The following is a 24727-nucleotide window of genomic DNA, read 5'->3' as shown; positions in this document are numbered from 1 at the left end:
GTAGATCAGTGCTTCAATAGTCCTTTTGTTTTTCAGCTTATCTCTCGTTAAACCCCTATTCAGCTTCGACAGATGTCCGCTCACACTGAGCCTCGTCCTGCTGGAGGTATCTTCCTGCTAAAAGGGAGTTTTTTCTCTCCACTGTTGTTGCATGCATTCTTCTCAGTGACAGACGGATCATTGTAAAGTCATCAACAACATAAAGGCTAATGTCTACAGTCATCACACGCTCACCCAGGAGGAGCAAATCCTGCAAAGCTGTTTTTCCTTAGATAGATCAATTTTAACCAATCTGTCTGTATGATCTGATCTGTCTCTTTAAATGCCTTTGTATGGACATTAAACAGGATGTCTTTTAACAAATGCTAGCTAACAGTTTTCCTGCCAAAAAATCCTCAAAGCTCCTTATCTCTGCAGCTCATGCAGAGATACAGTCGACTTCTTTGATACATCTTTAAATAATGATGCTGCGTCAAATTAAGTGGATGTTGCTTTTTTTTTCCTTCCATCTCTTTCTGATTTCCTTCCATTTTGTAGAACAGAAGATAAGAGGGATAGGGACCTGTTTAGGATGCAGAATGACCATCAAGGGTAAACCGCTTAGCAGGAATCTGGTACTAAAATATTTGTAGGATAATCAACTCTGCAAACGGAAAAGAAAAAACAACCTGAGCACTAATTGGGTGTTTAAACGAGGCAGGGGAGCTTTCAGCAGGTGAGATCCTCTCTTTACTGCCCTCCTCTCTGAGTATCCTTCCCACTGGGAGGGGAGGCGGGGGTCTCACCCTGTGCTTTATCCCTCAGCCAATCATCATCTCTTATAAATGAAACCCTACTGGAGGTACCATGCCAGTGAACGCTAATTATGCTCAGCAGGGGAAGTTGGCTGCAATTAGGCCACATGCTAAAACCTTTGCTTGTCCAACCTTCTACCTCACAGAAGGCTTTTTCAGGCTTTCGTCCTGAGCAGAAACAGCCGGCTCTTTAATTTGTGTTTGTGAGCAGGTGGGGGGACGAGGTGGGGTCTTGTTGCGCTGGGGGTTGGTTAGTTCAGGGGGTCCGGCCTCTGGTATTTAACAGTCTTTTGATTAGAATAAATCAGAGCACTTTCATCTCAGTAAAGGCTGCAGAGATCTAAAGGGCAGCAGCATTTCAGCTTTTCCAGCTCTGCTAGGGAGGGAAATCATTTGAACCTTGCACTGCATGGGTCCCTGTTGGCTAAGTGGAAGTCGAGGCTGTGGTAAACACCAAATTAACTCCCGATCACCTTCTTTTTGCAAATATGAACATATTAGTTATACAGTAATAAGGGAGTTTCGTTTTATTAATGTAACTTTGTTTACAAAAAATGCATCTGTTTGCATAGGTTGTGTGAAGATAAAACATGCCTTTGGATAGAGTGGTTTTAATGGGGTTAATAAATTACCATAATATTGTAAAACAGACCAATGACTTTACATTTATAAGCACGATCCAGCTTGCAGTTTCACATATTATTTTTTGTTAGTTTTACATGAACATTTTTACAATCACATGTAATCTTTACAATCATTTGTGTGTCATTAATCAATATGTATGACTTAATACAGAAAGGACTATAAATAAGAAAGAAAAAATCTGATTGTCAGCGTTGAAATGAGAATTATTTTGGAATGAAATGGGTACCTTAAACTTGAATTCTCCACTCCAACGGTTTCAAAAGTGACATCATAACTTTTAATAATGGCTTCAAGCTGACAAACAACATGAAGTTTGAAATAAAATGTAAAAAGTCCAGTTAACTTTAAAAAAAATCATCATTCATCCATCTAAGCATCTACTTAGAGAATAGATGTAAGATTTTCTGAGGTTACCATGACAACAGCTGAATACTATTACATTTCTTATTATCGATCGCGTGTAAAAAGGTCACAATGCTGTTTTTTTCCCACGTTTTCTTAATATAAGACATTCATAGTTGACAATGATCTGTAAACATTCTATTCTTTTTAATTTATAAATAGCTCAAATCGTTTCCATTCCTATCAAGCATTATAAAATGAAATAAAAAATAAGAAATATTCACAGCTCTGGCGGTTTCATGTGGATAAAGCAGACTTCTACTGAGGCATAAATCCTTCAGATTAAATCTTTAGTGGAGACACACAATCAAGTATTTGTCCTAATCCACTGTACTGCAGATTTGGAATAAAAACAGTAGAAGGCAGTTCCAGTTCTGGATGGAAGAGGCGATCCCAGTGTCTTCCTGAGTTTTCAGTCTAAAGTCTAGAAAGATGAGGGGGAAAATAAGAAGCTGTTAGGAGTTTTAATGATATAAACATCAATAAATATCCCTGACTTCCAAAAGCGTTCCATCTTCTTCCTCTTAATTATGTTACTTTACTATTGCAAAGCTCATATACATGTACAAATTGATATAGCGCCACCTTTGGAGAGCATTATTGGCAGAACAGATTTTAATCACATTTAAATGTTGACTTCTCTGTTTCCATCAGTTATTTTTGGAGGTTTCATATCATTTTAACTCACTGTAATATATTTTTTTTTTGTAACCAGTAATAAAATTGATAGAACATATCTTTGATTTAGTTTGAGATTATGATCTAACAAAACTCCCAATACGTAAACCTTGTTCGAACTTCGTGTCGCTAAAGTGTTTTTTGGGTAATTAGACAATCCCTTATATCTGTAATGGCGTTCTACTCCACCACAACGTTTCTTACAGAATTAGAAATAATAAGAGGAGTCTAAAAATAATCAACTTTCAATTTCCAATCAAACTCTTTTCATAAACTTTGTCTTCTATCAGTTATTTAACACCAATTTTCTTCTAATTTCAATGCATTCTGGGTGATATAAAGTAGGAGCTTCTAAATCAGAAACATGTCTTTTAGTGGATATTTTCTTTTCTACAAGAAAATTGAAATTTTGTTCTATATTAGTTGGATCATAATTCACTCTTTGTGATTCATAGTTTAATGTCTAATTTGGATACATATATACATATCCATTGTAGGAAGGTCAAATTACTATGGAAGTGTATTGCATTGACCAAAGGAAAAAAAATTTGACAGATTATCTCATAATTACAAGATCAGTATCTCGTAATTATGAGATAATATTTCATATTTAGGCGATCAGGAAGGACAGTGATTGCTGAGCTACGCTACATGAAACGTGAACAATGAGTCGGTTGTTGGATTTAATATGCTTTATTTTCTTTTAGATGTGCAACACTGAGAAATACTGAATTTCCTCGATATGGATGGAATTAGTTTTAGTTTGTCAGCATTGTGCAGACACATTAAGTGTTTAGGATTGTTTAGGCGAAAAAGCTCCCTCTACTCTGACTTGCAGGAAATGGCACTGTTCCTGCAGGAGGATTTAAATTAAATTACTGCATCTGAAATGCATTCCAGCTGGCTTGGTGGTTTCCCAAAGAACTGTTCAGTACCTGCTCAAAAATCCTCAAGGAGTACAGCTGAGGCTTCATGATCTTTTAAAACAATGTCTGTATAGAAACCCTGGTCCCAGTTTAATGTGGCATATCGATTCATATGACAAACTAAAACTATATGGAATCTGTGTTAACGGTAGCCTGACGTAGTCCGACTCAATTCTAGTCAGAATATGAGTCTGATACTGCTCCATAGAGCTGTGATTATGGGGCGTGTTTCGAACGAACCAGGAAAAAAAATGCCTCTGGACTCAATTGGATAGACCTACAACCAATAAGAGCAACGGAGTGCGTGACGTATGTTAAGCGAGGCATAGTTGTTGTCAACAAAAATCAAAGCGTGCAGTTGCACGCCTAGAATAAGAAGATGAGACTTGATCGCGTTTCTCTGTTCCTCTTTTAAAATTAATTTGCTGTCGATATCTTCTAGAACAGACCTAATAGCAGAATCTACTCACCTAAACTCTCCACTCTCCATGTATCAGGAAAGACTTCGGAACAGAGAACTGTTCAGTGGAACAGATGCAGATATTTTTAAGAAGTAATGATGAAGACCGGTTTTCTGAGAGATGCTACTTTACTGGCTTAAATAATCATGACCAAATATATAGATAAGATCTCGTTATTATTAGATGTTGTTTAAATATTAATAAATATGTAAAAATGGATGAAAGCATCACTGTCCCCGTTTCCTATTTTAATTCTGATTATATGTATTTATTTTTCTCTAGGAGCTGGAAATGTCCCTAGATTTGATTTCAGAAATCTGGCCTCCTTAACCCAGAGAGAAGCGACACATGCAGAGCGAGAACATGAATACAGCCAGGGATTGAACCAAAGACCTTTTCCCTCCAAAGCAACAATGACATAAACTGCTCTACTATGCCCCCCCCCCCCCCCCCCCCCTAGCGAAGCATCTTCAGGCTAACAGCTGTTCTCTTCAAAAGTAGAATTCTGACTTCATATCAAATATTCATCTATCAACTGCCATCAACTGAAGGTTTTATTTACATGATGCTGGACAGAAAACAAAATGCTCAACAGAAGCTGCAAACTAACTATAAATACAAATGTTTAAAATAAAAGGGAGTTTATTCATATGGAGGACCAGCTCTACCATATTTAAACATAAATAAATAAATGCTCAATAATAAATAAGCATATAATTAATTGCCCCCATAAAATGCTGACTAACCAATGGGCAGAAGTTGACCCTCTAAGACACAGACCCTCCTCATTTGCATAATGAGGCAGAAATGCAGACAGAAATATAAAAACTATTAGAAATAAATAGGGTAAAAAAAATACAAAGGCAGAATGAAACAGACAAAAATATTATAACATGAACATAATACTTAAAACAATAATAAATAATAAATAAAGTTAAAGATTATACTAGACAATAAATAAATAAGGTTATTATTACAAAGGTGAATGAATAAAGAAATAAAGAAGCTACCGGTACTTAAAAGTTTTTTTTTACATTTGGCCCTTGATTTTACGTTATTCCATCATGTTCTACTCACCCATATAAGTTTTGTGTCATTTGGAGCCGTTCTGAAGATATTCTGTTAGGTTATATCCAAGTAACGTCTTCCTATGGGCAACGACTTGAAGGCACAAACTAAACTGTTTATAATTTATTCTTTATGGTACGCCAGATTTTTTATATTTATGTCTTTTAAAAAGAAAGCGGCGCATATATGACATCATCCGGAATATCTTCAGAACAGCTCCAAAGGACACAAAACTCATATGGGTGAGTAGAACATGATGTAATAACATAAAATCAAGGGCCAAATGTAAAAAAAAAAATGGTGTTCCCCTTTAAAAGAGATATATACATATATGTCTCACTATATAATTTCATTTCCACCCACATTTATTTGTTTGTTGTATTTTGGGGGGGTATTAATTGTATGCTTATTTATTCACTGAGCATTTATTTATTTCTCTATTTATTTTTAAATATGGTAGATCTGGTCCTCCATAGATTCAAGCCTCATTTTCCTAAATAAAATCAGTGAATCTAATGTTAGCTTAGCTTATATGAAGTTTTACATGTAGCATTAATGATTTTATATCACATTGCTACTACTGTAAGAACACTTTCATGAAGAGTTCTCAAGAGGTGGGATTTCCTAAAAGGTAGCCAATCAGAGGCTTTCCTTTCTTAACTATGTTTAAACTGGTAAATTTAATAAATTCATTGTTAAATTTTATTTTCTTAACAGATTTTGGTCATATTTAATATATCGTATTGGGATGTTATATAAAGTGGTGCATAATTGTGATGGGAAATACTTATGGGAAACATTAATCGAAGAATGTGGACTAATAGTTATAGATGGAAGAAATTGTCACTCTAAAGACATTGTAAAACACGGAGGTGGAAGCATCATGCTGGGGACAGGAGGAGGCTTGGAGGATGGAGGGGAAGGTTTTCATAATGCAGCTGCACACATACATGTTTTCTCTACAAAATAACACTATGCTGAGGTTTGCAGCTGGGATCATTGAGTGAAAGTTTAAATGCTAGTTTTTCTGCAAGACACCATTAAACCTTTACCTGTTTGGCATTTTCTGACCAGCAGATGGAGCCAAAGCATCATGTCCTCGCTGCATCTTTTTAATTGGAGGCGGAGGTCTCTTTATATTACAGTTACGTTGATCCTAATTTCAAATTAAACAGAACAAATTAAATTGGCTATTGTATTAGAAAAAGAAACTTTTCTATATCGGTGGAAAAAGCCTGTTTGAAGAGCCTCACCGGGAAATGACTGCTGACAGGACAGGGTGGTGGAGGTCTCTTAGGGGGGTCTGGTCGCAGCTGCCTTTTAGGGTCCTGTGGAGGTAAAGATGGAGGGATTGGAAAGGTTGGTGAAACCTGACGTGGTTTCTGTCCCTGAGGAGAAGAAGCAGCGGGTGGGAAGGGGGCCTGGTTCTTCTTTCTGATTTCTTTCTGCTCAGCTGCCTGACAGGGGACGGGAGGAGGCGTCATCGCAGGACGCTTGATTGTTTGTCTGGGCCGAGCTGAGGGTAACGGGCTCAGGTGAGATGGGGACTGTGGGTTTAAAAAACTTTAAATGAAATTATTCTGCTAAGAAACAATCAGCCATTTCCCTTTCATAAAGTATGCTTGATCTTTATTACCGAATCCTCCTTATCCACCCGGAAAGTTGCGTTTGGATGACCATTGGAAGGAGCCTCAGGCTCCATGCGTTTCCCTTCAGCTGCATCCAAACATCTGAGGATCAGAATCACAGTGGATATAAACACCGATAAAACTGGAGAAGAACTTTACATCTGCAGCTGTTGCTGTACTTTTTTATTTAACAATGTAAAATTACTCACTTTGGCACTGGTGGAGGCAGGACAAATCTATGATTGTAGCAGAACCAAAGCCCGAAAATAGCCAAAACCACAAAAAGAACCAGAAGGAGGAGAACTGGAATTGGAAAACCTACAAATAATAGAGAACCCAAAAAAATGAACGTAGATTAACTTCCTCGTCTACTAGAACCGAAGCTAGAACCACAGCATGCGTTTAACCTGGACTCTTTGGAGGTCCACTGTCCACACTTCCTCCTGGCCCGCTGTGGTTGCACCAAGGAGGAGCCCAGCCGGGGTCGCAGTGGCAGTTCTGGTTGTTGTTACACAGCTGGAAAGATGAGAACAGAGCAGAGAGCGTCATGGCGAATTAGCGCCTTGAAATGAGCCACTTTAAAACACTTTCCCACAGGAAAGAGAAACACGGCTGCGCTGATGACATACAGGATGAGGGTTTCCTTGGAAGCACAGAACAAGACTTACAGCTGTTTTAGACAAAAAAACAATAACAACATATACTTCTTTCACTTCCCTTTTTAAGCCTTACTTGACTTAGAACACAGGAATTAAATACCTTAAAGCAAATTAAGGTAAAATCAATTTAATCTTAATATATTTCAATTAGAAAATGATATTGATTTGTTTTATTTCCCCTTCCCTCTTTCTCAGAGTAAAGTATTTAAAGATTTTGGAGAACGGCCTGTTTTTCAGTGTAGTCCTGTTTCTCTGACTGTGACTAACTGGATGTGCTCTCTTCATCCTCTGACATGGGAGCTAGATTCATCTACCTGGCTGTGTGTTTCCTGGACGGGGCCTCTTTTTTTTCTCTTTATTTAGTCTTTTTTATAATACAAAAACAAAAGAAAAAACAAGAAGAAAAAACAAAAAACAAGCTGGGGGGAGCATACATTACCATATTTTCCAAAGTTTCTTTTTTTTTTTAATGGGTGGGTTTTGGCCTTGAACATAGACCACTTCTGCCATTTTTTCTCAGTCTCCTTCTTTAAGGCTCAGACGAAAAGTCAAATTTTCCATGGCGTATAGTTCGTCTACAATATTCAGCCATTGTCCACACCCAGGTGGGTCAATTTTCAACCAATTCCTTGTCAATGCCTTTTTGGCAGAAATCAGTAATATTTTGCAGAGGTAAATGTCTTTTTTTCCGATGACTTCATACGACATAAGTCCTAGGTATACAAAGCTCGGATCTCGGGGTATAGATAGGCATAAAATTTCCTCTACTGTCTGAATGACACTGTTCCAGAATAACTGCAGTTTAATGCATGACCAAAAGACATGGGAGTGATTGGGATCTACATGTCCACACCCTCTCCAACACTTCTGTTGTTGACTAAGTTGTTTTGATTTTATATATGGGGTGATAAAAAAACGAATTAGATTTTTCCATCCAAATTCTCGCCATCTTCTTGAGCTGGTTGAAGATTGTTGTGTTTTACACATGGAGGACCACTCACTCCCAGTTAATGTAATGTTGAATTCTCGTTCCCACTTTTTTTTAAACATAGAATGAATTTCTGCCATCGTATTTTTGGAGACTATTGTACAATTTTGATACAATTTTTGAGGGAGTTCCACCATATGCACGTGTCAAGAGTATAATCACCTCACTAATTCCTTCTGATAGGTCCCTGACGGGGCCTCCTTTTAAGGTTGCTTGTTGTATCTATGCTTCTTTTTCTATGTCTGCTTCTGTCTCCTTGAACCCCAGTCGGCCTTGGCAGATGGCGGCTCACACTGAGCCTGGTTCTGCTGGAGGTTTCTTCCTGTTAAAAGGAGGTTTTTCCTCTCCACTGTCGCTACAAGCATGCTTAGTGTGAGGGATTGTATTTGAGTCAATGAGTCAATGCAATCAGCTGGTTTTCCTTAGATAGAAACTTTGAATCAATTTGACTGGATGATCTGGTGAACTGGAAAGTGCCTTGAGATGACGTGTGTTTTGATTTGGCGCTATAGAAGTAAACTGAATAGAATTGAAAATAGTTCTTGTGCTGCTGTTCCCAAGGAAGCTATTTTTTCTAACAAATAATTCCCTCATTCCTGCTGCGACACACGGGGACCTACCCCATGTCCGTGGCAGTTGGCGTTGCACTCATCCGCTCTCAGAAACGCTGCATTTCGGCACTCTCCATTAAAGCAGATCTGTAAAATAAAGAGAAGTGTAATGAATATATAAAATACAGTTATAATGCAAATGAGTTCTATAAAAAAGCTAATTTTCACACGTCTCACAGAGTCATCGCCACACTTGGTTCCCGTCATGACCAGGCCCGGGTCCAGGGTGTCCCCCTGCGGCTCCTGCTCCTCATGGCTGGGCTTATAGACGTGTGTCCCAAGGCACAGAGTTCTCTTGCGGTCCACCCTGACTGTGGTTTCTATGCGAACTGCATTGTTCTCAATGGGCTTGGAGGCTGAAGCAGAGCACTGGATTTTACCACATTTAGCGTCCCTGCAGAGCGATGATGTAGACACGCTTTAGAAAAGAGGGAGAAAAAGGGAGGATTTCCTGAAGTTTTGATCTTCACCTCTCACTGCATTTCCTGTATTTTCCTTCTTGATCTTTGCCGCAGTTGCCGTACATATCCCCTGCTTTATTCACCTCTATAAAACACACGTTGTGTGCTGACCGAGCGTCTGTGGAGTGAAGAGAGAGAAAAATCCACAATAAAACAAACAAATAACGCCTGATGAAACTAGAATGGTGTCTCTTCTGGTTATGATACAGGTTTTTTTTTTATCAGAGCCTCTAGGACAGGGGTCACCAATAAAAAATCAGCAGGGTCCTAATGAAGAAACGGATACATTTTTAATTATAATCTGTACATTGAATTTTGAAATAAAAAAATCTCAAAGAAATTGAACACGTTTCCATTTTAAAATCTAAACTGTTTTTCGAAGTAGAGAACGTTCAGTTCACATATTTTATAAAACACCTGAACTAACCGATTGTTATTTTTCTTTCTTTTTTCGGGCTTAAAGAGAGCAGTGGGCTTTATGCTGCCCTGCAAGGCTTTAAACCTGGGTTTGAATGGAGACTAAGCCATTCTCAAGCCATCCCAGGCTCATTTGTGAGCTTATATTGTCAGGACTCGTGTTTTGTGTCTGTGTTTCTGTGTTTGTCTCCCTTTCTCCACCAGGAGGCGCCCTGTTCTGGTCCGGCTCCTCACACACCTGCGGACGGTTTCTTCTTAAGCTGCTGACTGCCACTACTTCGATGCCAGAGTGTTTGCCAGTTTAGGGTACTCTAGTCAAGCTGAGTTTTTGTCAACCTGAGTTTAACTTTGCTTTGTCTTTGCCTCTTGGCAGGAAGTCATCCTGCTAACTGGATCTCTCGGACCTTCCCACCCTGGAAGGATCAACTGAGCTTCAAACTGAGCTGGGGTTCAAACAGGAGGTTTGGATCCACTTTCCCCAAGAGATCATTTGAGCTTCTCACGGAGAAAGGGATTATTCTCCACTACGACCCGTTCAAGTACCGCAGGAAATCTGAGTGGCAGTCAGTTTCTCGATTCACCAACTAACAACCGCATTCTGGGTAACCCTGTTCCGCCCTCCATCGAATCAATCAAACACTGGAACCACAGCACACAGACAGGAGTCAAGGATTCAACAACTTCTCTGGACACGTGAGTCGGCAACCAAAACCTCTTCTCCAAGTTTTTGGGTCAGAACTTTGTAACATCATGACATACATATTCATAAAAACTAAGACCCTTTGTTTAAATGATTGGATGCAAACTATTAGTACTTCAACATACCAGGAAGCAGATTTCTCATCTCAATCAAAATATTTGTTTTATACTAAGAGGCTTAAAAGATTAATCAAATCCAGTCAAAACGTCCAAGAGTGCCTCTCACAACTTCAAAAGAAACTTCTCATCTCAGGCCTGGATGAAGAGATGCTGAGTTTGGAAGCCGATAACAAACATAGTTCATACAAACCATGGATGATCCTAATTATCCCTGTTACAAAAATCCACAAAAAAACATAAATATTTGGGCAGAAGCTGAAAATATGCTGGCTGGATGATGGTAGGGATTTTTTTATATGTCATATTAAATCATTTTCGCATGTTTTGCTCCTGAATTTAATAACAATATAGCGCATACTCTCCTTAAGCTCCGAGGAAGTCGGAGAGGAGCAAGACAGGAGGAACAGCGGATTAGACACAGTCGCAGGACAACATTCGGTAATTTCTAAATGTTTTAAATAAGGTAGGGTCCGGATTAGCCAACTGGTCCGGATCCAGACCGCAGTCTGCTAATCCGTGACCTCTGCTCTAGGAGGACTCTGCTACTGTACCACATCAGGTAGCAGAAACCACCAAACTTTAACTAAACAGCTTTTATTTAAGATAGTAAAAGAAGTGTGAAATGGAAATTAATTAATAAATAATTTCTATATATAGATATAGTGCTTCTTTTTTATATATATTTTTATCAAGCATAAGGGCACATTAAATATCAGAACATCAATCAATACTGCTTGTGCAGGACAACCCTCAAAACAAAGCTATCCTAGAAAGACATGAATTAGCATTAGCACAGAATAAGTACTGTGATGCTGATAATAGGGTCTACAGCCCACCTCATATAACATGTATTATCTCAATTTTAATTTTATATATAATTTTATTTATATATATATATATATATATATATATATATATATATATATATATATATATATATATATATATGTTATCTTGACAATAACCATGACAACCTGTGCACCAAACAGCAGTGGGCGCTGCTGTCGCACTTAAATGTTTAAATGAATCTATATTTAATGTCCAAACACCAAAGTGTTTTATCGTTTTAACCTGCACAGTGATCCATCGATGAAAACAAAACAAAAACTAAGCTGTTTTTAAAGCCCCTTTGATCAATATCAGGGCATTCTTATTAAAATGAAATGTTTTTTCAGCAGGATAATGATCTAAACAGATGAGCAGATCAACTAGAAAATGAAGATATTTTTCTGTATCAACTACAGAGGTGATTAAAAGAAGAAAGATGCAGCAGACTAACTGTTGTCCTATATCCATTATAAAGTTGTTTAGATCCTAACTAGCAGGGGAGAATGAGAAGCAAATGATGCCACAAATGGCAAAATCTGCTGTAGACACATGAATGATGAAAACTCCAGAACACACACACACACACACACACACACACACACACACACACACACACACACACACACACACACACACACACACACACACACACACACACACACACACACACACACACAACAACAACAAACAAACAGGCAGTTCAAAAAAATCTGCAAACTCATTCCCCTAAACAAAAATGCATCAAACCACAAGGGGGAGTCAACCAACCATTTATGTGGCACCAGATCCTTAGCGAACAAATGTAACTGATGCCAGTTGGATGGAAGACAGAAAATCTAACACTTTCCTTCATGTCAGTTTGACTTTGGTGAATATGATGCAGTTTATGTTCCCTCTAATTTTTCACGTGTGTCTGGGCATAAAAACTAGCCTCCTGAGTACACCGAGGACCCTGGTGAGCAACACCAGATGTGCACGTTGAGGTCATCGTATGTATATATATATATATATATATATATATATATATATATATATATATATATATATATATTAGGGCTGGGCGATATAGAAAAAAAGCTTATCGATAAAAAAAAAAATGCATATTGATCGATATCGATAATTATTGAAAAGATTTGACACCATATTTTATGTGCAGCTCTGCCTGGACATTTTATAATATTGCTAAATGATTTAATTTTAATAAAAAACACAAACACAGACTTCGAATTAAATCTTTATTTAACCAACTATTTTAACCATAACAGAATTGTTTAAAAAAAAATAACTTAAGAGACCTGAGTTATGTTATTAAATACTGACAAAGAATAAACTAAAGTGACCAGAAAAGTGACCAAAATAAATACAACAAATAAATAAATGCCCCCCCACCGCCGCCCCCGTTTCCTGCTTTAACCTGAGTTATTACTTTGAAGTTGCTGGCCCCTCAGCATTTTTATCTCAATTGTTAGAACTACGTGGGAAACTGCCCAGAACTGAAAATATATATATATTTTCCGAAGATTCCTCGGAGGAGAGCCGCGTCGGGGCCTACACAGCTCGTACTCCTGCGGCTGTGAGCGGCTGAGATGATAAAAAAAAGTTGCTTTCGTTATCAGACTGGTTTTCACTGGTTCCCGACACATTTTCCAGATCACTGTGGTTTGTTTTTGATCCGACTTGCCATGACCGAAATACTGCCAGACTGCCGAACTACAAAAACCTTTCTTTGGAACAATTTCCTCCGCCTCTCCTTGCTGCATCTTCATGTGCTCTGTGTTGTGTTTTGAGAGGGTGGCGCTTGGTGACGTCGTGCCTGGGTCCGCGATTGTGATTGGTTGGGAGGAAGCAGTGACTAGCATAAACCTACATGCTAGGCTACAATGAGAAGGAAGGAAAACTGCGTTTCTTTTTTATCGAACTTTTATCGACCCTCTTTTTTTCTATTGCGCCACACGTCTATCGATCGATATATATCGTTATTGAATTATCGCCCAGCCCTAATATATATATATATATATATATATATATATACAGGTGCTGGTCATAAAATTAGAATATCATGAAAAAGTAGATTGATTTCAGTAATTCCATTTAAAAAGTGAAACTTGTATATTATATTCATACATTACATACAAACTCATATATTTCAGATGTTTATTTTGTTTAATTTTGATGATTACAAATGACAACAAATGAAAATCTCAAATTCATCATATCAGAAAATTAGAATATTACTGAAGACCAATAAAAACAAAGGATTTATAGAAATGTTGGCCAACTGAAAAGTATGAACATGAAAAGTATGAGCATGTACAGCACTCAGTATTTAGTTGGGCCTCCTTTGGCCTGTATTACTGCAGCAATGCGGCGTGGCATGGAGTCGATCAGTCTGTGGCACTGCTCAGGTGTTATGATAGCCCAGGTTGCTCTAATAGTGGCTTTTAGCTCTTCTGAATTGTTGGGTCTGGTGTATTGCATCTTCTTCTTCACAATACCCCATAGATTTTCTATGGGGTTAAGGTCAGGAGAGTTTGCTGGCCAATTAAGAACAGGGATACCATGGTCCTTCAACCAGGTACTGGTAGCTTTGGCACTGTGTGCAGGTGCCAAGTCCTGTTGGAAAATGAAATCTGCATCTCCAAAAAGTTGGTCAGCTGCAGGAAGCATGAAGTGCTCTAAAACTTCCTGGTATGTGGCTGCGTTGACCCTGGACCTCAGAAAACACAATGGACCAACACCAGCAGATGACATGGCACCCCAAACCATCACTGACTGTGGAAACTTTACACTGGACTTCAAGCAACGTGGATGAAGTGCCTCTCTTCTTTTCCTCCAGACTCTGGGACCTTGATTTCCAAAGGAAATGCAAAATTTACTTTAATCAGAGAACATGACTTTGGACCACTCACCAGCAGTCCAGTCCTGTTTCTCTTTAGCCCAGGCAAGACGCTTCTGACGCTGTCTGTGGTTCAAGAGTGGCTTGACACAAGGAATGCGACAGCAGAAACCCATGTCTTTCATACGTCTGTGTGTGGTGGTTCTTGAAGCACTCACTCCAGCTGCAGTCCACTCTTTGTGAATCTCCCCCACATTTTTGAATGGGTTTTGTTTCACAATCCTCTCCAGGGTGCGGTTATCTCTCTTGCTTGTACACTTTTTTCGACCACATCTTTTCCTTCCCTTCGCCTCTCTATTAATGTGCTTGGACACTGAGCTCTGTGAACAGCCAGCCTCTTTAGCGATGACCTTTTGTGTCTTGCCCTCCTTGTGCAAGGTGTCGATGGTCGTCTTTTGGACAACTGTCAGCAGTCTTCCCCATGATTGTGTAGCCTATAGAACTAGACTGAAAGACCATTTAAAGGCTTTTGCAGGTGGTTTGAGTTAATTAGCTGATTAGAGTGTGGCACCAGGGGCCATCAATTTTGAACCTTTTCACAATATTCTAATTTTCTGATATGATGAATTTGAGATTTTCATTTGTTGTCATTTGTAATCATCAAAATTAAACAAAATAAACATCTGAAATATATGAGTTTGTATGTAATGTATGAATATAATATACAAGTTTCACTTTTTAAATGGAATTACTGAAATCAATCTACTTTTTCATGATATTCTAATTTTATGACCAGCACCTGTATATATATATATATATATATATATATATATATATATATATATATATATATATATATATATATATATATATATATATATATATATATATATATATATATGTATAGGGAGCTTGAGGGTTCTGCCAGTATCTTTGCTGTTCCTAGAACTGCACTCTTCTAGACCAAGATGTCTGATGTATTTCCAGGGATCTGCTGTAACCACTCTTCAATTTTGGGGGTCGCTGCCCCGAGGGCCCCAATGACCACAGGTACCACTGATGCCTTCACCTTCCAGGTTTTCTCCAGCTCTTCTCAGAGCCCCTGGTATTTCTCTACTTTTTCATGTTCTTTTTTCCTGATGTTGGAGTCACTTGGTATCACTATGTCAACCACAATGGCTTTCCTCTGCTTTTTGTCCACCATCACAATGTCCGGTTGGTTTGCCATTCGGTCCGTCTGTATCCGGAAGTCCCAAAGGATTTTTGTTTGGTCTTTGGAGGTGTTTTCCACTTTGACCTTGGGGTTTCCAGCCCATTCTCTGCACAGATGTTCCTGTATAGTACTCCAGTCTCTTGGTTATGGCGCTCCATGTAAGCTTTCCATGCCAGCATCTTTACACCCTGCAGTTATGTGCTGGATTGTCTCAGGGGCCTCTTTGCACAGTCTGCGCCTGGGGTCTTGTCTGGTGTGGTAGATCTGGGCCTCTATTGCTCTGGTGCATAGGGCCTTCTCCTGTGCAGCCATGATGGGTGCCTCTGTGCTGTCCTTTAGTCCGGCTTTGTCTAGCCATTGGTAGGATTTCCTGATATCTGCCACTTTGATTATGTTTCGGTTGTACATCCCATGTAGGGGCTTATCCTCCTATGACAGAGTCTCTGGCACCTCATCTTCTGTCCCCCATTGTCTGAGACATTCACTGAGCATGTCGTCTGTTGCAGCCTTGTCCTTGATGTACTTATAGGTCTTGGATGTTTCATCCTGGATAGCGTCTCTTACGCTCATTAGTCCTTGGCTTCCTTCCTTACAGCTGGCGTACACTCTCAGGGTGCTGGATTTGGGGTGGAACACTCCGTGCATGGTTAGGGGCTTTCATGTCTTAACATCTGTGGCCTGTACCTCCTCCTTTGGTCAGGCTTATTATTCCTGCAGGGTATCTGATTACTGGCAGAGCATAGCTATTTATTGCCTGAGACTTATTCTTGCCATTGAGCTGGCTCCTTAGGACCTGCCTTACTCATTGAAGGTATTTAGCCGTAGCCGTCTACCTGTTACCTCTTCAAGGTTGCCATTTGCTTGTGGGATTCCAAGGTACTTGTAGCTGTCCTCAATGTCAGCTATTGTTCCTTCTGGGAGTGAGACCCCCTCTGTGTGGACTACCTTCCCTCTCTTAGTTACCATCTGACCACACTTCTCTTGTCCGAATGACATCCTGCTGTCTGTGTTGAAGATCCGGGTGGTATGGGTCAGTGTCTTGCTCATTCTTAGCATACAGCTTGATGTCATCTATGTAGAGGAGATTGACCAATGTTGGACCCGTTCCTGAGTCGGTACCCGTTGCCAATCTTGTTGATCATTTGCCTGAGGGGGGTCAGATCTATGCAGAACAGCAGTGGGGACAGCGCATCTCCTTGGTATATGCCACATTTGATCGAGACTTGTGCAAGTATCTTGCCATTGGCCTGAAGGATGGTTTTCCACAACCTCATTGAGTTTGCAATGAAGGTTCTTAGAGTCCTGTTGATGTTGTATAGCTCCAAGCATTCAGTGACGCAAGTATGTGTCACTGAGTCGTAGGCCGGTCGTAGGCACCTCTGACAGGACAGATCGAGTAGTGACAGTTACTGACTCTAGTTAGTAGGAACACTGTAGAGTCTCAAGAGGAAAGATTTCCTGAAAAGCCAATCACGGGCAGTTTATTTTCTCAAAGGGACAAATGTTGACATGAGTGAAAATAAAAGATCAACAGGAGAGTAGGAGTGAATCTACAAGCACATAAAAAGCAAGAGAGCGCAGAGGAGGAGCACAAACCGCACAGAATACTCAAAATGCACGTCAAGAGTAGTTTACCTTTGTGCGTTTTCTAAATAAAACTCCTTAATGATGGATTACTTGGACCATTTTCTAGAATGGCAAAATATTTAAATAATCCTTCAAAGATCTGCGGATGACCTGTGTCCTGTTTACTCACCTCGGCCCCAGAGAGACTGACACTGTTGCTCCAGGGTTAGACACATCCCAGTGTAGCAGTAGGCCCGTCCATGTGCGCAGGATGTACCGTCCGCTAAGTAGAAATTGGCTGGACATGACTCTGATTTTCCGTCACAGAACTCTGGAAGATCACACAGCCCAGAAGTCGCTCGGCAAAGCTCTCCAGGGCTCTTTATCTTCCAGGTGAAACAGAGGAGATGCTTCACTTTTGGTAGAGGGGAAAACTACATTTCTTTGCAGTCTTACTATCGTTTTGTCTAACCTGCTTACCTTGCAGTTATGGCAGCAGACTCCATGGGCACACTCAGCTCCAGCTTTCAGGGTGCAGTTGTTGGCATTGCAGCATGGAGACGTGCATTCCTGTTCACAAAGTTTAGAGAAGAAAAAATATCAAAAAACCCTACAAAACAGAAATATTTCTGCAAACAGATTCCAACTGACCTTTTCCTCTCCACAGTCACACTCCTCTCCTTTCTCTAGGTAACCATTTCCACAGCGCTGCCCTCCGTACAGCGAGTCAACATGGGGCAGGTTAAAGAGACACTTGCCTCCTCCAGAGTTCAGGTAACTGTTAAGTTCCTTTCGGTTGCATTCATTAAACACACGGGGAAAGGGAGACCTGTGCCAGTGGTATAATCAGAAACAGACGCAAAAATTTAAGTCATAACTTTACCCTTTTTTATAAGTCAAACAGCTTTAATTTCATGTTTGTTCAGCGTACCCAGTTGCAGCAGCCATGATGCAGCCACCATCTTCTGCTTTGGCCTGGCAGCAGCCCTCTCTGTCGTGATTCATTCCAAAGTTGTGACCCATCTCGTGTGCAATCGTGGCAGCGACCCCAACAGACACTGGTGAGTGGTCCTTTAGCATCCCCATGTGGTAAAACATCAAATGTTAAAAGATATAACCTCTGGCAAAGACTGCAGGAGGTTATGTGCAGCGAGGAAAAAGTTGATCTTCACAGATCGATTTTTTTCTTTCCTTTTACCATGTTTAAAAAAACTTTGAAAAAAAAAAAGCACCCCAGTGGAGGACTTTATACAAGCCTCCAATCAAAAATCGATCGGTTATAAATCGGTGTCATGATCTGGCCTGTTTGCTCCTCCTTAATTGATGATCTCTTTAACCTGCCGTTTTCCCTCCCTGCCTCATTATAATTTGTTCCCCTCACCTGTTTCTTCTGGTTATATTCAGCTCAGCCTGAGCATTTAGTGCCAGATCATTACTTGTCTGTCTGTTGAGTTTTTGCCTTGGTTCATGTCCTGGATCCTAGCAGCCAGTGGAAAGAGGGTTTTTGTGTTTGTCTCGTCTCCTGATCGTCCACTGTTCCTCCCCCGCCGAGTCCTCTGGGTTTTTGGCTCTATATGTGGGGAGGTTCAGCTTTTATCTCAGTAAGCCTGGCTCCAGGGAGGAGACCAGTTTAAAGTCCTGCATCAAGTTCTGGTTCCACGTCCTGTCTTGGCTACCCTCTTCCACTGAGCCTGCCTGTCTGCACTTGATCCTGTGTGGGACCGCCTGGTCACGCTTTCGGACCCTGTCAGACTCTGAACCCTCCTGGGAGCTTGTGGATGCCTGGAAGTCTGGATCCTGCCACCTGTTTCTGTTCCTGCCTGATCTGGATCCTGTTCCTGTCTGTTCTGGATCCCTGACCAGGATCGGCTTCCAGCATGTCCTCTGGGACTGCAGCACTTGGGGGACATTCTTGGACTGGACTGTTAAACCAGAATGTCTGAGATTGGGCGGTGCCCCGCCCCCCTCCTGCAGTGTCCACGAGCCACAGCTCCACTTTAGTTTTTGTTTTATTTAATAAACTTTTTGAACTTTCCTACTGACTGTCTCTCCTTGAATACTGGGTCCATCTGTCCGCGCTTCATGACAATCGGGGTGTTTTAAATAAGTGTCCTTTCTGCGGTCTGTCTGAAAATGTGTTCAACGTTTTTATTTAATACACAAGACTAAAGACAATTTTTTTGCCTTTTAACTGCTGTTTTAAACTTTTTGTGACTGGTTTTACAAACAATGTTTTTATAGGAGGAGTTTGCCAGAATAGGAAAAATAAGCAATAGACTTTTAAATTGTTTTTAATCAGTGAAGCAAAGATGGCCGTTTATTATCCCGCAGAGAAAGACTACAGGAGGGAGCTCACCTTTATGCCGTGGCTCTGTGGAAGTGCAACGTTAAAGCCAGAATAAGGCTGGAGTTTCACTTCGACTTAGCCACACAGAACATGGAGGATTTTATTCAGCTGTGGGGTTTTAACTAAATATTATGTACTGTGTCAGATGAAGGAAGTCTACAATTTAATAAGCTCCTTATTAAATAATTTTTAGCTGGTACTTGTTTTTACCTTAATAGTGATTTTTAACTGACTCTGTTTTACATCAATAATTAATTATATTGTTTGAATTGTGTAAATAAAGTGTTGTTAAAATCCCCAAAACAAAAAAATCTTACCGTGTTTACCCCACCGGATTGGTAATCAGAGCACATGGATTTGAGTGGAGCCAGTCCAATGGTACTGCCATGGAAGGACACCCCCCTAAACCAAAACAGCATCGGTAACTGGAGTTATCACTTTACATCGTATACTACCCTCAAAACAAAGCTATACTAGAAAGACATGAATTAGTATTAGCACAGAATAAGTACTGTGTATCCTGATAATAGGGTCTACAGCCCACCTCATATAACATGTATGTATTATCTCCATTTTAATTTTATATATAATTTTATATAAATATATATATATAAATATATATATATATATAAATATATATATATATATATATATATATATATATATATATATATATATATATATATATATATTCAGTTTTTCAACAATTGACAATTTTGTTTATATTCAATTAAGGCAAATAAATCAAATAATTAAGAAGAATAATGAGATTGAGTTGATCCACAGCAGACAGCCCGCACCAATCATTAGCAATAGGAACCATGAATCACTGCGCTTCATCTAGATAACTCAACTCAGCTGAATAGTTTTTTTTGCTTGTTTTTTTACGGCACTATTGACTCATTTTTATGGACAGTAGCTGACAGGAAAGGGGATATGAGAGAGGGGGAGAGACATTCGGGAAACGACCACAGGCCGGATTCGAACCCGGGTCGCAGACTAAGACCACAGTCTAAGCCCAACTCGGCTGAATTTTTATTGTACTTGCACTCCAGACCCTGTGCTAATAAACCGTTTAGGCTTCCTGTGCATTTGTTTCAGGAGTGGAAGGAAGGAATGGGGGAAGGGCAGAAAGAGTAAAAAGACAGAATAAAATGGATTTTGGACAAACGAAGCACAGATTGAAGGAATGTAAGACTTAAAAGAATAAAAAAGTAAGGGAACAAAAAATAAAGAGATTAATAAAAAAGACCCAAACATTAGTTTTCTGTAATTGAATTCCAGCAAGATGCTTTATCAAAAACACAACCATAAGAAATACATTTTTTTCTGATTTACAGCATGTGATCAGAGTTAAAGTAGCAGAGTTTATTTCTTATCATCCTGTTAATTAAATAGATATTTAATATATATATTTAACAAGGGGAGCTCAAACTTAGATCTTGTTGCTTTTATTCCAATAAAATTAGGCTCACTTGCAGATTTTTGTACATTTATCAAATTCCATCCATTTTCACGGTTATCCCAAGCGGGGTGGTGAAGGGTGCTGGTGTCTATCTCAACTGTTTATGGGGTCCACCCTGGACAGGTTGCCATTCCAGCGCAGGGCAACACAGAGACAAACCATTCACACATACATCTAAGGGGAATTTAGAGAAGCCAATTAACCTAACAGTCATGTTTTTGGACTGTCTGAGGAAGGCGGAGTACCCGGAGAGAACCCACACATGCACAGGGAGAACATGAAGAACCCCGGGCTGGGAATCAAGCCCGTAACTTTCTTGGTGCAAGGCAGCAGTGCTACCCACTGTGTCACTGAGCAGCCATTTATCAAATTTTCACCTGATTTTTGGTAAACAAGCAAAACATTTCACATTTTCTTTCTTTTATTCTCTTCATTTTATAGTATTTTTTTAGTGAATATAAAGAGCCATTTAAGGGATTCTATAAATGTTGTTCCCATAGTCAAGAAGAGGCGAACTGCTGGAATGCAACCTTCATCTAACTTTTTCACCACGTCTGAATCAGATTTATCTGAACTTTTCTGAACAAAACAGTCCAACAAGCAGCCTTAAAACCAACCTGTTTGTACGGACAGAGCAGATCTTCCAAGAAGATGCAAAGTGTTTTTTTTTAAGCATCTAAGCCCTGATAAATATGCAGGTCATATTCTATTGACCAAACCGCACTAAGTCTTGGGTGCAGGGTGTGTAAATGTAAACATTTGTAATATGCAACAAGATTTTCAAAGTTAGTTAGTAATTTTTATGTCTTTCTTTAATCTCTTTTTGTCAGGATTTGGTCAATGAGTAAGATGACCCAAAAGCAGAGGCAGAGAGGCAGAGGTGAATCAGAAACCTTGGGGAAAATCAGGGGAATCACAAACAAGACGAGGTGGGCACAGGGAGAAGGAGTTGGAGCAAGAAGACAGTGTTTGACGAGGACCCAGCAAAGGGGAACTGAACAGAGAGGGCTTTTAAAGGAGACTGAGACAAAGAGTGGGCTAACGACGGGATTGAAAACAGGTGAGGGCAGTGCAGAAAACAGAGCTAGTGAAAGAGGACACAAGGGGGCAGCAGAGGACAACAAATGGAAAACCAAGAAGACTGGAAATAACAAAATGATAATCAAATAACTAGGATAATGAAACATGATGAAAAGAAAACTAAACACTAGAAATCAAGGAGTAAGGAAAGACAGAATACTCAAAAGAAAAACATAACAGAAACCTTTAAGTCAGGTGCAAAATCAAAACACAAAAATATCTGCTTTCATTGGTGTAACAAAGTAGTTATTGGTTCAGGAGAGGATGGAGCTATCTAAAGATGACTTTCTAATGTTTTAAGATTTATTTTATATTTCAATTAAGCTTTGTTTATTTTATTCATTTTATATTTTACCTTTGTTGTTAGCACTTTAATATTTTGTATTATCCTTTTTATTTTTAAAAACAATTATTGCCTCCATCTCAATGGCTTTGAACCTCTTCTTTCTTTTACTTGTAATGGGCGGAGCCAAACCAGTTTTAAGGTCTTTGTGCATATTTAACAGGTTTAAATGCCAGACTTCATACACGGTGTTGCCAACTCAGCGACTTTGTCGCTATATTTAGCGACTTTTCAGACCCCTCCAGCGACTATTTTTCAAAAAAGCTATTAGCGACAAATCTGGTGACTTTTTGTCTTTCTGTAACGATATTTCTCCCACAGCATCAATAACATGCACATCACTTCCTGTGGCAGATTACGCAAATTAGGCGATGACATCATTTAGTGACTTCTAGCGACTTTTAGCACAGCCAATAGCTACTTTCCTTACTGAGGAGTTGGCAACACTGTTCATACAGTGGTGCACATGTTGGGATTGTAACTTAATGGAGATGGAGGGGCGAGAGTTTTTTGCAAGACTGAAGGAAATAAAAAAGAATTGCTTCTTTTAGAAGGAGGGATACTGACGTGACGAGCTGAGCGTTGTCATTGGGGAGAATTTTGAGCATCTTCCGTCTCCAGGTCAGAAACCCAGCCAAGGTGCTGTGTGGGTTGTTGGACACGTTGATCTGGTCCTTGTCAGTCCAAACCTCCAGACCAATTAAAGCCACGCGGATCTTCCAATCCTTGTAGTACTGTTGGCAGTAGATAGAGACATGAACTACTAATGAGAATAAACAGAAGCAATGACCCTCATGTTAATAAAGTCTAATAGGCGATGCTACCTTGTCAACCAGGTTGGCTGCTTCCAGCAGCTTTTGTTGCGTCTTGTAAAAATCCATCTCATTTCTCTCAAACTGCAACACAACATAAACCAGAATAAAGACATAAATGACGTGATGGCTGGCCTACTGCTTTACTGTAATGAGAGAGAAATTCCTCACACCTACAACTTCTTGAAATAAAATGTCAGTGTCCCTGAGTCCTACCTACGTGAAAAGGTGTGAAACCACAATGAGTGAATGATGTACAGGTGCCCATATATGGCCATTCTACGAACCTCTGCTCTGTCTGCAACCAACAGAAGCTCCACGTACTTCATATTCTGCATCACTTCCCTTTTCTCCTGCATATAGATACAGATCAATGATAAAACAGTGTGATACATTGCTTTGCATAGCATGCACACCTTTATGACTTTTTATTTTCATTTTTTTACTATTAAAATTACAATTTTAATTTATTATATTGCGATTTTATGTGATAGAGCCACTTGAAATAATGTATTGTGAAGTGATCTTCACATCTTCCAAATTTGCAACCCCACTGTACTCGGATATCACCAAATAAAATGTCTTCAAAAGTCAGAGTTGGTTCACACCAAACGGGCTTAGAGCATCTGTTTTACATGCAAAGTCCATAGAAGACATCAAGGAGCACGTATTTGAGCGTCAGGAGCAGAGGGTCTTGCTGAATTTCCTGGATTTCTGACTTGCAGCAGAAAGAGGGACAGGGGAGTTTCAACCAATCAGAAAAGCTGATCTGGGAGACAGACGCTACATGCAAAACGTGATTAGAAATATTAAAAATGAATCTATATAAAGGGGTTAAACTCCACTTGTTTTACTTAAAAAGCCAATAGTATGGATTCTTCGTGTGGCAGGAAACGAGCCCTGATTATTGTTAGTCAACTTAACAGTTTATAAATACCTGCATTAGCTAAATATTCTAAAAACTACCACTTAAAAATATTCAATTTATAAACAGGTACGCCCCACAGAGAACAAAATACTTTAGTAGGATCATAATCCTGATAAAAACGTGTTCAAATGACTTTTTCCCAGCTCATCAAAGCAAATAAAGCCAAGACACCTTATAGGTTGGCTGGATGTGCTCTCTTCATCCTCTGACATGGGAGCTGGCTCGGAGCTCGTCTGCCTGGCTGTGTGTTTCCTGGACAGGGAGCTGTGGAGCTGGTTGACAGCTGCTTTTTCTATCTCTGCTTCTGTCTACTTGAACCTCAGTTGGCCTCAGCAGATGGCCGCTCACACTGAGCCTGGTTCTGCTGGAGGTTTCTTCCTGTTCAAAGGGAGTTTTTCCTCTCCACTGTCGCTACAAGCATGCTTAGTGTGAGGGATTGCATTCAAGTCAATGAGTCGATGCAATCAACTGGTTTTCCTTAGATAGAAAACTTGACTGGATGATCTGGTTAAACTGTAAAGTGCCTTGAGATGACGTGTTGTGGATGGGCACTATAGAAATAAACCGAATTGAATTGATTGGGGAAAAAAAGAACAGAGCAGCTTAAAAACTGGAGCCCTGAGCAGGCAGAGTTTCTCACTTCAAAAAATCCAACTTGTCCAATTTGAAGCATTGGAGGCCTTTTGGATGCTGGTGTGAACGCCCCATTAGGGAAATGGAAGAATATCCTCTGATCAGATGGCAACAAAAAA

At 39.6% G+C, this 24727-nt stretch overlaps 1 protein-coding gene across 2 annotated transcripts in view; it reads right to left on the bottom strand.

Moving 5' to 3' along the window:
- Positions 1-1475: 1475 nt before the first annotated feature.
- The window catches only part of adam19b (ADAM metallopeptidase domain 19b), a 49610-nt gene continuing 26358 nt past the window's right edge, over positions 1476-24727 (bottom strand). For both annotated transcript variants that reach the window (XM_038275179.1, XM_038275180.1), the window contains exons 7-23: positions 23335-23400; positions 23060-23131; positions 22803-22969; positions 19665-19749; positions 17932-18071; positions 17652-17829; positions 17481-17570; positions 17191-17386; positions 9331-9439; positions 9038-9254; positions 8870-8947; positions 7010-7118; positions 6812-6920; positions 6611-6704; positions 6228-6521; positions 6027-6130; positions 1476-2265 (exon numbers count right to left, since the gene is read on the bottom strand). In XM_038275179.1, the coding sequence (XP_038131107.1) occupies positions 2259-2265; positions 6027-6130; positions 6228-6521; positions 6611-6704; positions 6812-6920; positions 7010-7118; positions 8870-8947; positions 9038-9254; positions 9331-9439; positions 17191-17386; positions 17481-17570; positions 17652-17829; positions 17932-18071; positions 19665-19749; positions 22803-22969; positions 23060-23131; positions 23335-23400 (2115 nt within the window). In that variant the 3' untranslated portion in view covers positions 1476-2258. The remainder of the gene's footprint in view (positions 2266-6026; positions 6131-6227; positions 6522-6610; positions 6705-6811; positions 6921-7009; positions 7119-8869; positions 8948-9037; positions 9255-9330; positions 9440-17190; positions 17387-17480; positions 17571-17651; positions 17830-17931; positions 18072-19664; positions 19750-22802; positions 22970-23059; positions 23132-23334; positions 23401-24727) is intronic.

Source organism: Cyprinodon tularosa, unplaced genomic scaffold (assembly GCF_016077235.1).
Source record: "Cyprinodon tularosa strain WSP-4 unplaced genomic scaffold, ASM1607723v1 ctg949, whole genome shotgun sequence".
Classification (NCBI taxonomy): domain Eukaryota; kingdom Metazoa; phylum Chordata; class Actinopteri; order Cyprinodontiformes; family Cyprinodontidae; genus Cyprinodon; species Cyprinodon tularosa.
The sequence above is the reverse complement of the archived record's forward strand: the minus strand, read 5'-3'. Positions and strand labels throughout refer to the sequence as shown.